Here is a 15,512-nt window from a genome sequence, read left to right on the forward strand (position 1 = left end):
GGTCTCGAGACTGTGAGTACTATAATGAATGTAATATGAATGGTCATATTCAAAATTAAGAAACCTCTTAATATATGAGGTTTGACCATCAACTCATCCGAATGTCACTCAGCAACCATAGGATGACATCAGAAAAATGTGCAGTGGTCTCTTCATTTTTTTTATACATACATACATACATACATACATACATACATACATACATACATACATACATATTTACATATGCTTATACAGTACATGTATATCTAATGTACTTCAGTGATTGTAAGTGAACAGCATGGTACTCAGGTACTCAGATTGTGAATGAACACTGATACACTAACACCAACAGGTGGAAGTAAGCTTCCTGTTACCTGTGTTAGAGTTACTGGGGAGCAGGTGTGACTCACCTGCTTTGGTGACGGCAGGTGGACTAGAATGTGGCTTCTCCTCACCATGAGTCAAGAATCCAGGGCTCAGATTGTCAATGGTCCTCACCAGCTACAGGAAACAGACCACAACAAAACTCTAAATGCATGAGAGTTACACTTCAGGCCAGAGAGAGGAGACACATGCGCTAAGGATGTAAACAGATGCTTGGTAAGATGACAAATCAATGTTATCACCACTTCAGATGCCAAGACATCAAGGTACTGTATGTGAAAAAATGTTTTTCCTTCAGCATACAAATATTTACCCCTACTACATATGTGTTCTTTTTCCTCACTGTAATGAGACGTAATTACAGAAAGGAAACCACATAACAAATAGACCTGAGGCACATTCTAGGCCTGAAAGACATGAAGTACAATATGGGTGGTGAAGAGACAAAATAGAAGTCAATACAGAGTTGGGCAGTAAGACATCAGTCACACAGTGAAAGAAAAAGACAAAGAAAAAGGGACAAATTAGAAGACAGGCTGTCCCCATCAGACGGTCATTACCAGACGCGTGTTGGCGAACTCCTGGTCCATCTGGTCAGCGATGCTCTGCAGAGCGGCCAGCTGCTTGTCCATCTCCGACAGGCGGGCGGACACCTGTCGGACGGACACCTGAGACGGAGACGCCTGGCTTCGGTCCAGCTGGGAGGTGCTCCAGAGTGGCTTGTCCAGCAAGCTCCGCGTGAGCGCGTCTCCCCTGAACTCGTCCACTGCGGCCAGCACAGCTGGAGGAGGTGGCTCCTGACGGGCAGCGGGAGCGTGAAGACGCTCAGAGGGGTCAGAGGGGGCTGGACGAGCGGCCTGGAACGAGGACCTGTCCTCCTCAGGCTTCCAGCCCCTGGCATATCCTAGGACACAAGCATCATCATCATAAAACGAATGTTCTCTTAAGAGGAGGGAAAAATAAATCGGTGCAAATCAGTACATTTGGGAGAGAGCGCAAAACAGAATTATGTCCAATATCTGGTTTAATAATCTATATTTCTCATAAATAGGTCACATTTCAAATACAAATGCTATTGGTCACAATCGGTACTGTTTTAGAAGTGTCGTTCAGGTTGACACTGAATGGGGATGGGATCTCTGTGGTGTTGGTGATAGTATATTTGTAGCCATGTGTTCACATGTGTTTAGTAGAGGCGGAGGAGGGTAGTACCTAAGAGCTCGTCGGACTCCTGTTCTGAGGCCAGCAGCAGCGGCGTGTGGGTGGCGTTGGTCACCGAGGCGGCCAGCAGGTGGAGCTGTGCAGAGGTGGGTGGGCTGGGGGGAGCGGTAGTGGTGGTGGTGGTGGTGATGGGGACAGGGGGCTGACGCTGGGGCAGGTCCTGCAGCAGAGCCTCATCCTCCAGGTCGATCACATTGATGAAGCGTCTCCCCTCAGCATCCTGAAAGAGGACAGACAGAGATAAACAGATGGATGGATGGAGGGTGGATGGATGGATGGATGGATGGATGGAAAGATGAAGACAAGAGATAAGATAGATCATTTACATTATCAGTGGAGTTATTAGAGGGTATTATTAAGCAATGGGAAAAACTATGCAAGTGAGAAGCCCTTTATCCTGATAAGCTCCATCCCATATAGACCCTTTCAACAATAAAAACAAAAACAATGCTTGAACGTTCTATTTGGGCCCCAATCTACTTCCTCTGCATTAAGATAACATATGGAATGTTAAAACGGAAGCCTTGTGGGGCCAACTATGATGCTGATAATGGAACTCTCTTGAAAGGGTCTATAACGAGACGTCAGAGAACTTTGTGAGTGTTATGTTACTCATTACAGCACTGGGTCATTTCCCAAACAGCTCTGCAGCATAGGTGCTACTGCTACATTCATTATTCATTATGGATACAAGAGTCATATTGTGAGGTTTGTTATTTCTTTCAGTAATTACAGACTCGTTAAGGAGTCATTGTGACAATATGTTACTCCGTTGACATTGGAGACAGGTTCTATAGTACTCCATCGTACTGTTGAGAACAGTAAGTGGAGAACTACTTACAGGGATGTGTGAATGCTCAATTAACTACCTTTGCAACCAAAAAATATGCATTACAGGGCTTTCTCAGAAACCCCTGAACATCTGAACCAGTCTGACAGGACAACTCACAGACAGACGGACAAAGAGACTCACAGTCAGAGGCAGACAAATGGACAAGTTGGTATATAGAAGCCAACAGGCAGAATAAAACAATAAAAGGTAAAGGAGAGGGATGAAGCTGAGTGCAGCACCTGTGCAGGGACGCTGATGTGTGGACTGCCATCTTCTTTGGGGAACCGCAGGTCCAGGAAAAGCTCAGGAGGCAGACAAGGAGCTGCATCACCAAGCCCTCGCTCAGCTGCTCACACACACACACACACACACACACACACACACACACACACACACACACACACACACACACACACAAAAGTCTTTGATGAAACCAGAATACAACTGTATGGATGTTCTTCTAAAGGCCCATTTATAGGTTAAATTTATAGGTTGCTATCAACTTAAAAATTCGAGTGCTATTTTGTGTTGCCGTGGTCACAGTGTGTGTCTGTTTACTTTTGTTCCATGATAAGATGGAACGTTAATATTCAAGTTGTTATAGAAACTAGTTGACACACTATTAGAGATTTTATCGCCGGCGCTGGAATATGAAAGCCTACAGCTCCGTTGCATCTGTCGGCAACAATTTGTTTAGGTCGAGCGACACTTGTCGCCTGAACTATAAATTGGCCATAAGGCACTAAGAGGCTGAAGCGTAACAACTTACGCTGTGGAGCTGCACTGGTTGAAGGAGATCGCTGGGCAGAGGTGGATTTATCTGGGCGTAACTGGGGAACTGTTAGAGGGAAACAGTTCAAACACATACACCATGTCAGTATGGTGAGACGGCTGGCACAGGGCTAAGCCACAGATGCCAAGGCTGTAGGCATTATGCCTAGTGGGCACCAGGCATGGTGAAATAAACAACTTCACAGAAATACAAGCAGATAAAATACTTAATGTAGCCCTTAACAGCCCTTGACCCTTACAACAAACACGCGTGCACACACACACACACAAATGTGAAAACCATGGTGCCCAGTTCTTCCCCTACAAAAAGATTATTTTTTATTATTTTCTCGATTAATTGATTACCGGTAGTTGTTTAATTGATAAAATATCAAACAATGGTGAAAACATCACACGGCAAAAAAAGTTAGCTTACTGTCCTAAAAGTATAAGTAAAGGTGAAAATATTCAAGTAATGTAATCAGTAATCAGTGAATTTTGAGGTATTTTCATTGAAAAAGATGATACAAACTAACTATGAACTGATTACAAAAATTATTGGAGATTAATGTCATTGTTGACAGCTAATTGATTAATTGTTGCAGCCCTAGTGTAGTTGTGTGGCCTCACCTGACTCTGTGTTGGTGCATGCGTCCTGCAGCTCTGGAGGTCTCTTCTGCGTGGAGGCGAAGGCGTGGAGCTCTGCAGCGGTGGCGATGGACGCCTGCAGTAGTCTCTGCCCACTCAGCACGGAGTCACAGGAGCCTGGTGGACACGATGGACACACGTCAGGCACAGGAAAAATGATGCAAGTTGGCAGAATACAGAAACTAGTAGACACACATACAGTATAGAGACACACACACACACACAGACACAAACACACACACACACACACACACACACACACACACACACACACACACACCTAAGTGTCCTAGGTCGTCCTTGCATTGATAGACAGGCCAGCTGACTTACCTAGAGGCAAGACAAATCCATCTCCGGATACTGGGACCTCTATTTCAGGCTGAGGGAAATGTCAAAAGGTCAATATCAAGAGATCTCAAGAACCCATCACAAACCCATCACAAACTGTTGTTCTCATTCAGTGTATACTATTCTGTCTGTACCTCTGCAGGTGGAATGATGGAGTCCTCAGGCCTGAAAGAGACCTCCACTGTCCTCTCCTTCTCCATCCTCCTCTTCTGCCTGAGTCAAAGACAGGGATGGCCGGAGTAAGCAGGGAACCAAGGAAACACACAACATATGGGAGCCAACACACAGCTCCACACAGGGATCAGAGACTAAGACAGAAACGCACGGCATCGGGTGGGAGAGACTGTTTGGTCAGTGGACCACAGAGCTATGGCAACTGTGAGTAGGGGGTTGGTGAGAGGAGTATACCCTTCCACAAAAAGACTTGAATCTTCAGAGCAATGCCACTGAAGAACCGTTTCTAGTGCTTCAAAGAACCCTCAAACTTATGGTTTTTTGCAGAACCATTTAAAGGCACACTATGCAAGATTTTCACCTTTATGAAGCCAATTTGATGGTAAACAAACTTGTAATAGGCAAATCGTTCACCTAGCATAGTTATACAGCATAGACGTAGCGAGTCCCTACCGAGAAAACCAGCCATGGAACTTCCAAGAGTGACACCCTACCAAAACTCCCGTGAATCTGAACATAACCTTGTTAGTAGATATAGTTCTTTGGAGATGCCTGTTGTTAATCTTTCACCTCCACAACAAAAGCATTTGCATTGTGTACAGGGGGGATAAGTCACGAGAACTTTGCTATTTACAATAGCAGAGTGACATAAATACATGGCGACTCTAGAGGGAGCTCTACACTCGCCAAAAATACTTAAAACTGCATAGTATACTTTTAAGAGGTATGAACAGAAACAGGTATGAAAATAGTCTTTCTGAAGAACCATTTTCTATGTGAAGAACGTTGCATTTGCTACAAAGTTATGGTTCTTTATGGAACCATATAGTGATGAAAAGAACCATTTAAGCACCTTTACTTTTTAAAGTGTAGGGGGAGAGAGAGACAGCGGTCACCTATGAGCGGACGGCGTGCTGCTTAAGACGGGCTGGCTGGGGCTGTGGACGTGGGTGTGGGAGGGAGCTGGCATGGAGGCCTTCAGCAATGGTGTGGTCATCTGAGGGCCCTGTGCACCTCCTGCTGCCCAGCTCATCAGCGCCTCCAGGGGGATGAGGCGGGGAGTGCGCAGAGGGGGTTCACTGTGGCGCCCCTGAGCACAGAGCATGGAAATGCTATTCAGCGTCTGGTATCTCACTAATTCATTTAATTTTAACGTCTGGTATCTCACTAATTCATTCTTACAAAGTCACAGTCTGTATATGTTTATGGTTTTTGTTAGTGTTTTGTTAATGTAATGTTTCTTCATGTCATTGTAAGTCACTTTAGACAAAAGTGTTGAGAACATAACATCCTCCAATAGAGCTCATAGCACTGTTTTATCAATACCCAGAGATGGGAAGTAACGAAGAATTAGACAGTACATCAAAAAAGTATAAGTATAAAAGTATGTATAACTGTGTTCTATGAATATCGAAGAACACACATGGAAATGTTGTTTGTTGACTGGTTAAATAAAGCAACAATGTAGTCAGTATTTGAAACATGAGCCCATCAAGCTTATCAACTCTGACATTTTAAAACTAGAATGAGTTCACCTCATCAAACTCATAGAAAAAAATACTGTTCAATTACTGTTCAACTTAAAGTATAAACCCTTGCTGAAGTACTAGCTCAAAAAATGCAGAATGGCGGTGAGCTGCACAGATCTAGGATGGCTGGAGCTGTAGAGGTCTAAACTACAGATGCCTACTGTGCTGGGTGGATCCGGGCCCCTCTGCAGCAGCTGAAGCCTGGGGAAGGGTCCCATGCCTGCAGGGTTGAGGAGGGATGCAGGGGCTGGGGCTGGGGCTGGCTGGGGGATCAGAGGGAGGCTGACAGGGAGACTGGAGCTGGGCCGGAGGTGCAGGAGGGGGAGCCCGCGGCTGGGAGCAGCATGCTGGGGAACGGGGAGGAGGCGGGGGGCCCCCTGGTCGTGCCTGGAGACCTCCGGAGCCCAAGCGGTCCTCTCGGGCCACCTGTGAGCAGGGGGATGTGGAAGAGGAGGTGGATGCAGAGGTGGAGGTGGGTGTGCGTTTGGTAGCTGGGGTGCCCATGCTTCCCTCACAGGGATGGGGAGAGGGGGGCGCAAGAGGCCTGGCTGTGGGGGGGGTAGCTGGAGGAGCCGGAGACCCTCTGGTCGAGTCCTCTCCAGGGGAATCAGTGAGGGGGTGTTCTGTGTGCTGCCACCAGGGGGCAGAGTGGGTGTGACAGAGGGTCCCACTGTGGTGAGCAGACCTTGGGAGGCAGGGATGGACTCAGGCGGTCTGCTCCTCCCTGGGCCTGAGGTGATGGTCAACGGCTGCATACTCTGTGAACGACACAACATGATCTTATCTTTGACTGCGGTCATGCCACTTTACAAGTCTTCACTTCAATTATGCATACCTGCTAAAAAAGTCAACTTCACACTCCTTCCTAAAGTAAACACACGTCTACCTGTTAAACAAATACTTTACACACACATTTACTGAACTTCCACTCAGTATCACCTCTACACACATTAGAGTAAGGCTGCGACTAACAATCATTTTGATAGTCAATTAATATGTCCATTGTTTTCTTATCTTGATTAATCAAGCAGTTATTTAATAGAAAATGATGACAAAATATGCTTCCCAAGACCCAAGAATATGTCCTCAAATGCCTTGTTTAATACACACGCTGAATATATTTAGAACTTTGAGGTAGTGTCCTTACCGATTACTAAAATAGTTGGTAATTAATTTAATAGTCAAAAGTAATAGATTAACTGACTGATTTCTGCAGTCCTGCATTGGAGTGCACACATTTTTGCTGAGTCTTGCCTGAGTGCTGTGTGGATACTGCTGGTCATCCTGCCGTGGCTGTGGCTGTGGAGCACAGAGGGGGGGTCCAGGGAAAGCTTGCTGCCTCTCTGGCGCCCTCTGCTGCTGGGCTGCAGATAAGGGGCCCTGGGGGTCTGGGGAGACATGGGATGGAGGAGCAGCAAGCTGGCTTCCAGGAGGCTGAGTGGGATGACCGTTGGTTTGAGGCAGAGGTGCATAAGGAGGCTGCGTGGGATGACCGTTGGTTTGGGGCAGAGGTGCATGAGGAGGCTGCGTGGGATGACCGTTGGTTTGGGGCAGAGGTGCATGAGGAGGCTGAGTGGCTGGAAGGGTCTGTGCTGTGTTGGGATGGGAGGGGAGAGGGGAGGGATGGGGCTGTGGAGCACTGGGGAAGGTGAACGGAGGGTTGGACTGGGGCAAGGGAACAGACTGGGGCAGGGGGAGTCTGGCCTGGGAGGGCAAGTTAGCAAAGGAAGCCCCAACAACTTGCATGAGACTCATGAAGTTGATCTGCTGTAACTAATGATGGAAAAGGAAGAGAAAGATATTAGAGAGAGAGACAAAGAGAGAGAGAGAGAGAGAGAGAGATTAAATATTAAAGACAGCTATTAGCAATAGCATTCAGCAATAATTAAGTGTTATTAATAATTCATATGGGTAGTATAAGGAAGATCAGCAAGGAGTTGTGCATGTTAATAATCATTACTAATAATTAATACAATTATTTTTGACAGTCCAGGCGTGTCCCTCTCTCGACCTCCCTCACCTGCACCAGGCGGAAGAGCTCGTCCTGCACCAGCTGGGTGACAGGATTAGTGTTAGTGGTGTCCGGAGCTGCGTGTGTGTCGGGCATTTGTGAGTGTGTGCCCGCAGGAGGCTGCCTGTTCCCTGGAGGTCCTGGCGCTGGATGGGCCTCAGTAAGGGGCAGCTCGGCCTGCTGCGGTGGGACTGGTCCTGCAGCCTCTCCGATGGGTCTGATAGAAGAACAGCAGAAGCACCTTAGCATTTATAATCTTGAACATACGTATGAACAATGTATAAAAATGGCGGAGAGATGTTTGTCTAATGTTTTATATTAGTAGCATGTATTCATATAGCTGATCTCCACTCAAAACAGCTGAATAAGCTTTGTGTGCGCTTTCAGACTCCTTTCAATTCCTTTACCTTCTCTGTTTGTAGACTGTGAATTTGATTTGATAGGAATTTTAACAGATTTACCAAGTGACTGTGTTATCAGATTTATGAACATTATCCTTGAATTTTTTAGATGGCTACTCAGAAACAGGTATAGAACTGGGAGCTACTGGTAGCTTGCAAGCTCCCTATTGGAGATCCCTGATCTAGAACATGAGAGGTTACAAGAGAGGCACACAAATCTACACTCTTGACAGTTAGGGAAATGGCTCATTTGCCTCTGTAAACTCACGTGTCCTCTGTTTTGCTGTCAGCCTCAGGAGGTCCGTGGTCTGAAAGACGATCCTCTTCAGTGCTGTAACAAATATGACCACTTACTTACCCAGAATGCACTGGGGTGAGAGTACACCTCCCTTACCCACAACACAAAGAGCAGGCATCACTCTAGCGTGGTCGTAACCATGGTAACAGTGTGTGATCCACTCACTGGTGCACTGACAGGAGAATTGTTTACTTTTTCACCATGGATACTTTCTCACCATGGAAACAACCAAGCAGCCAGCTCATGAGCACACAGTGCACTTCAGTTTCATGCAAGAGTAAAACTATCAAATGTCAAAATATCTATTATTAAACACTTGATATTTCAAACACTTAATCATGCTGGTGAATGCACTAAAGAAATTGTACAGTGTTCCCATGTTTTGTATGATGCTCTTAAATTTTTCTGAGCCCACATCAACTCACTCAGAGACAGCAGTTGGACTTCCTGAACTCTCTGTGCCCTCCAAGTCTGCCAGTGTTAGACCCTATAAATCAGTAAGTAAATAAAGGAGTTAAACATAAAATCAAATAAAAGTCTCAGACAACCGGATCCAGTTCTGTACTATGCAAGCAGTTAGAATAAAATCTAGGACGTCATCAACAGAAATCTAATAAGTCAAACAAGCAGGATGGAAACATACATTAAAATTTGAATATTACAGTATAGTATGGTGGACAAAAGAGAGAGGACGTTTTTGAGGTTTTGGCTACATTAACATCAGAAACAAATGGAGGCTACCTGGCCCAGGGGTCCACTCTGTGCTGTGGACATAGGGGAAGGAACCTGGGCTGAAGGGTGGGCCAACTCCTCTGCTGAGTTGTGCTCTGTTGGGAGAACAACTAATCTCAGCTATCAGTGATATCGCTACATGCAGACAAGTTAAACTGCAACTGATAAGATAGCTGAAGTAGCATAGAAACAATCAAATAACAATCAAATAACACTCAAACATAACAAATACAGTAACACAACAGAAGCACTGGGGTGAAAACGTTTGAGATTTGCACATAGTCAATGGCTGTTTTTAGGCCTGGAACATTCTAGCTTTTGCTTGTTTACTAGAGAGCTGCAACTAATGATGATTTTCATAGATGGTTAATCTGTTGATTATTTTCTTGATTAATCGTTGTTTTGATCGATGAAATGAAAGAAAAAGGTGAAGAAATGTCGATCAGTGTTTCCAAAAGCCTGAGATTATGTCCTCAAATGCCTTGTTTTGTTCACATGCCAAATATATTTTGAGTGTTTATCGTCATAAAAACAGGAGTAGGTACAGCAGATATAGAAAATATTGAGGTATTTTCTTTACAAATGGCACAAACCGACTAACCAATTACCAAAATAGTTCATTAAGATTAAGAAGAGATAGATTAATTTAACGGTTGACGACGTATTGATTAATTGTTGCAGCCCTCGTTTACCGTACTAGAGGGACTCTAAAGACTAGCCTCTCACCTTCAAACAGGTAGGCGTCAGCCATGTTGCTGCCTTGTGTGGGGGGAGGCTTAGGTGCTGCCTCAATGCTGTCAGGGTCAGAGGTCACAGAGTCCAGGTTAGAAGCCTCACTCTCAGACTGCAGCTCCAGCAGCTCACAGGCCCTGTAGTGGAATGTGGCGGAAAGAGCTTCAGCAGTCACTCACACACATTAAACACAATATACACACACACACACACACACTCATGGACATATTCCAGAGGTAGCATACCAAGACGACAACCTGTATCCCTGTATCAAGGGCCTGGCCCACATCTGAACTGAGGCCTAAGAAGGTTGAGCCCTGTATTGCTGCCTTATGTCCTAAGTAGCAGTGTGGTCATTGTTGAGGCAGACCCACGTCTGGCCTCACTGCCCAGTACTCACTCAGAGGCCTGGGGCGGCTGGAGGTCCACGTCAGGCAGGGTGATGGGCGTCCCTACAGAGCCCGGGTAGCCCGTGTCCACGCTGCTCTCCCTCTCCCTCTCTCCCCCTCTCTGCCGCTCTTTCTCCCGTTCCTCCTTCTCCTCCTTCTCCTCCTCCGCCGGCGTCTCACGCTGCTGCTCCCCAGAGCAGCTGGGGAACTGCAACACGGGGGACACAGTCAACTCCACCTCAGGGATCTGCAACACACACACACACACACACACACACACGTACCACAAAAACACACACACACACACACACACACACACACACACGTACCATGAACACACACACACACACACACACACCACACACAAACACACCACACACACACATTTGTACCACACACACACACACACACACACGTACCACACACACACACACACCACAGGTGAAGTGTGTGAGATCAGTGAATGACAGACAGGTTAGTCAACAACAGCACAAACAGTAAATAGCTGTAACATCAGCAGATGGCAAGAGTATCAATGTAAATATCAAAGACTAGCATTTATGGAATTGCAGCGCCATCATAGTGATGTGATTTTTTGTAAGCATGGCAGTTTAAGAATTCCACAAGTCCAGTGTGATGATAGTCGGAAATGCCCACCCTCATGTGGCTCTTGTCTGCAGCCAGCAGGGCGGCGCTATAGCGTCGCTCCAGCAGCAGTAGGGCGGTGAGGACTGCAGGGGCCGAGGCCTTGGCCCTGATGGCTGGACCTCCCGCTCCTCTCTGCTCCTCCATCCTGCGGAGCAGGACCCTGCGATCGGCCCAGCGTGACATCCACTCCAGCAGCCGGCCCAGCGCAGGGAAGCGGGCCTCCAGGTCCGGGTCCAGCTCCTGCTGGACCTCCAGGGACGGGGTAGAGGGGAAGGTTTTGGCAATGCTGGGGGAAGGGCTGAGATCTAAGGTCACTCCCGCTTGCTGTTTTCCCGACCACAGGCCAGGAGAGGGAGGGCAGGGTTGGACGAGGAGGGAGGGTCGCGATGCGGATGATGGCGGGCGCTCAGGCTCTGGATCGGTCCGCTGGGCGTGGAAGCAGCGGCCTGCCCAGAACACCGGCGGCCGGGGGGCGTCGCCGCGGGCATGTGACCGCACCGCGCTGCTCTTCCTCATGTCCCTCTGTCGCCGCTTGAGGGTGGTGAGCACGTCAAAGCCGAGCGAGTGCAGCTCACGCTCCCTCAGCCCCGCCCAGAAGCAGCCAATGAGAGGCAGCTCCGCCTCCTGGCTGCCGCCGCTGCTGCGGTCCAGCAGGTAGCTGAGGAAGAGCTCCAGGAAGCGCACATACTCCTCATCCTCCAGCTCAAACTCCCAGCTGCCCACCACGGGCAGCGTGCCCGCGTCCGTCTCCTGGCACGAGGCCTGGTTCTGCTTAATCGCCTCCCCAGACCGATCCTGCACCTTCAGCTTTAACGTGCTACAGACACATGAGAATGGATTACAATGACTCAGACATAACTTCTCTAGTGAATAGCTATGAGGTGCTTGTAAATGTGCCTCTCCAACTATTATATTGTTTCAGTAAAAATCAAGCAGCAATCTTACAACAGTGACAGTTTCAAATATGCATTGACTCAATATAACTGATGATCTCTGTACTCAGTCTACAAAGGCACAGGCACAGTCCACATTTATCTAGTGACTCTGTTACGTGTGCTGGCCACATCTATAGACACTTTCAACAATAAAAACAAAAACAATGCTTGAACGTTCTATTTGGTTCCCAATCTACTTCCTTTGCATTAAGATAACATATGGAATGTTAAAACGGAAGCCTTGTGGGGCCAACTATGATGCTGATATTGGAACTCTCTTGAAAGGGTCTATAACGTGTCAGGTAGGAGAGGTCACCTGTGACGTGATCCAGCCAGCAGGTCTGGCGAGAGGGCCTGAGAGGTGTTGGCGTCCGTGTTGCTGGTCAGCGTGGCCGCCGTGGTTTCAGTCAGGGAGCTCAGGCTGCGGCTGGCCCCCAGGGAGAGGCGGTCCGGTCCGGCGGACGGGAAGTCCGCTCGCTCATCGCCCCCCTCCTCCCTCTCCCACAGGTGCAGCTGTACCCGCGCCATGTGCTTCGCCACGCTGGACAGCAGTCGTGCCCGCCGCTTTCGGCTCTTCTTCAGCAAGGCCGACATCAGCGGCTGTTGCTGCTCCATGCTTTCCTCACGCTCCCACGAGGCATCTGTTTGGCCACCTGTACAAATGGACAAAACAGATTCAGATGAGGCGCTCCGCATATCACACTTTCTGTCACTTGCCCACACATAACAGCATTATGACAATCATTTGATAAACAATGGATTTTATTGAGCAGTGGCAACAATAAAATAACTGAATCGTAATCTACACATTGGTGGGGAAATGGTTCAGCCGTAGTGTGAGGGGTTTGTATTAAAAACAATGGAATCTAATGTAAACGTCGAAAGGGGAGTGCACCGCACTCATGTTGGCACCTATGCGAGTATGCGTGGAGGCCTTAACAGACCAGTCCCATGCAACAACATGGTGACTAGAAAAACCAAGCAGTGGTGACATGGGCCTACAGACTGAGTAACCTCGCCCTAGCCCAAGTAAACGTGGGGTTAGGGCGCGATCAGACAGAGGGCAGTTTGCCACTTGTAAAAAGTGAGGTGCATTTTGTTTTTAATTAAAAAAAAAAAACTTGCGAGATGGAGCTTGACCTTGTGTGTTGGTGGACGGTACAACAGGGCAAGGTCTGAGCGTCTGCAGTAGGGTAGAGTACTTCTCCCTCAGGGCCACCCGAACCGACTGTTCTTCCTCAGGGAAGGCCCACACTAGCACTTCAGCAACCTGCAACAGATAGAGACACACACACACAGACACACACACACACACACACACAGACACACACACACACACAGACACACACACACACAGACAGACACACACACACAGTAAATGCGTTCACAAATGCACACATTCAAAGTCGTCTCTCCAAGAACAGCCATATAGCTGCTGTGTACAGTGTATACAGCACGTAGCTACGCTATGCTAGTAAGGGGTAGTTGGCTGGGTAAAAGGCTAGTGAGGGTAGCGTCTGTGCTTAGGAGATATGGAGTTAGCACAGCCCGGGGTGGTTACCATGGCAGTGGGCGGCAGCTGGGCCAGCAGGCTGAGGAGCAGGTCCTGCAGAAGCTCCTCCGCACACAAGAAGCGGGAGAAGGGCAGCAGCCGACAGACCCAACGCAGCGCATCCTCACACAGGCCAGAGTCAGCATAGGAGCCCTTCTACACACACACACACACACACACACACAAAAACAACTGATATTGCCCATGCACACTGGTACATAGTTGTAACTTACAGTAGTACAACTTACTTATTGCACTGTATAAAACAGTCACCCAAACCAGAGAGCCCAATGTTACCTCAGCATCTCTCCCATGATTCCTTGCTGCCTGGTACTTCCTGCAGGAGGTAGTGAGCTGGTCTCGGACGTGAAGCATCCAGAGAAGCCCACACAGCTCCCTGAAGCATGCTGGGAAGAAAGAAGAAGGAACATGAAGAGTTCAGATGCAAAACCCTCTAAATCCGTCTGACCACTTTTCTTTTAAATGAGCATTTAAAATCAGGCTCCTATTGGTTTTTGCCTATAAATCGATATTTCAGACCAGGAAGAGAGTGGTATTTAGTGGGTTTTGTTCAATTTAAATTTAAGTTAAATTATTTGACTAACGTATACTTTGTGTGGAGAGCATCCACTCACCATCTTTATCTAATTTTTGACGTAGGTGGCATTTAGAGGCTTTTGCACCTGAACCCTTCACATTGCTTTATTGCTTTAGCACTGCCCTCAAGTAATACACTGCAGTATTCTATTTGTCATATACATGTATATTAATACATTTTGCATACACATATACAAAATGTATTAATGTAGAGGGTGTACAGTATTATCATGGCTTATTACACGGCTCTTCAGAGTGCTGCAGAAAGTTCCATTCACATGAATGGGCCTTCCCAACGTTCGGGCCTATGTTAAATCTATAAATCACCGGCAAAGTATATAAATCACCGCTGTCAATGGCAACGGGTTGATTAACGTCTTTCATATCCCTCCGCAAGAATTCCGTTCGCTTATTGCAATGGAATTTCATTGAAAGGGAAAGTAAGCTAGTAAGACGTTGCCACGCAACACCTGAAACTGTCAAGTTCTATCTGTATGGCAAACTATTTATTTTGTCAGCGGAAGACATGAAACGGTAGCAAGATTCATTGTGTTAGGTTTCTTTTCTCGTTTTGGCAAGTAGCCGTGTAATAAGCGGGATAATGTATTGTCCGCCGGTAATTATCAGAAAATAAGTCCCTTCAGGTCGAAACAAAACCCCTCCGCTGCGCGTAGGGGTTCTGTTCTCCCTGTCGGGACTTATTTTCTGATAATTACCGGCGGACAATACGTTATCCCTTACATAAAACCCTGATCTGAGAATATCTCCACCTACTTAAGGTCTGAACTATGACGGGATCCATGGGACCATCTCCGGCGGCGCCTGGCTTGAAGAAGCCGGAGTGACTGAGAAATCTCCTCAAGCCTTCTGGCAACAAGGCCTCCGCTAGCACAGGACACTTCCGAATCTGAAGAAACCAAATGAGACAGCTGGCATTTAGTTCAAAACACACATACACTTCATACGCTTACCATACAATCACACACACACACACACAAACTTCCAATACATAGCAGGCAGATACCACAAAAACATACACATACATCCACACACAAACTCAAAAGGCCTCTCTGCTTGGTGAGGAATACATATTAGGGGAGTATAGCAAGAAAATGCCCCTACTGTCCCCATTTTAACATTCTATCACACTAATACATGGATTTCTTTCGTGCGCAACCAAGAGGCAGAAAGCACCATAGAACAGCATAGAGCAATGCAAAAGAGCAAAAGAATAAAATAAGTTTTTGTGCTGAAAACTGCACCAATTCGAAATCACGATGGTTAGAGAATGTTAAATATGTTCAATATCCCTAACGGAATGCATGTCT

At 47.1% G+C, this 15,512-nt stretch overlaps 1 protein-coding gene across 1 annotated transcript in view; it reads right to left on the reverse strand.

Moving 5' to 3' along the window:
- cplane1 (ciliogenesis and planar polarity effector 1) overlaps positions 1-15,512 on the reverse strand; it is a 76,696-nt gene that overhangs the window by 5,397 nt on the left and 55,787 nt on the right. Inside the window, 23 exon segments of the mRNA XM_048235671.1 lie at positions 393-483; positions 927-1,270; positions 1,579-1,807; positions 2,659-2,765; positions 3,189-3,257; positions 3,821-3,955; positions 4,169-4,217; positions 4,321-4,399; positions 5,257-5,450; positions 6,051-6,647; positions 7,144-7,662; positions 7,910-8,117; positions 8,570-8,632; positions 9,025-9,086; positions 9,341-9,426; positions 10,058-10,200; positions 10,464-10,699; positions 11,110-11,917; positions 12,352-12,688; positions 13,176-13,305; positions 13,597-13,743; positions 13,885-13,994; positions 14,959-15,091. Of these exon segments, the coding sequence (XP_048091628.1) occupies positions 393-483; positions 927-1,270; positions 1,579-1,807; positions 2,659-2,765; positions 3,189-3,257; positions 3,821-3,955; positions 4,169-4,217; positions 4,321-4,399; positions 5,257-5,450; positions 6,051-6,647; positions 7,144-7,662; positions 7,910-8,117; positions 8,570-8,632; positions 9,025-9,086; positions 9,341-9,426; positions 10,058-10,200; positions 10,464-10,699; positions 11,110-11,917; positions 12,352-12,688; positions 13,176-13,305; positions 13,597-13,743; positions 13,885-13,994; positions 14,959-15,091 (4,876 nt within the window).

This window comes from Alosa alosa, chromosome 23, assembly GCF_017589495.1.
Source record: "Alosa alosa isolate M-15738 ecotype Scorff River chromosome 23, AALO_Geno_1.1, whole genome shotgun sequence".
NCBI lineage: Eukaryota > Metazoa > Chordata > Actinopteri > Clupeiformes > Clupeidae > Alosa > Alosa alosa.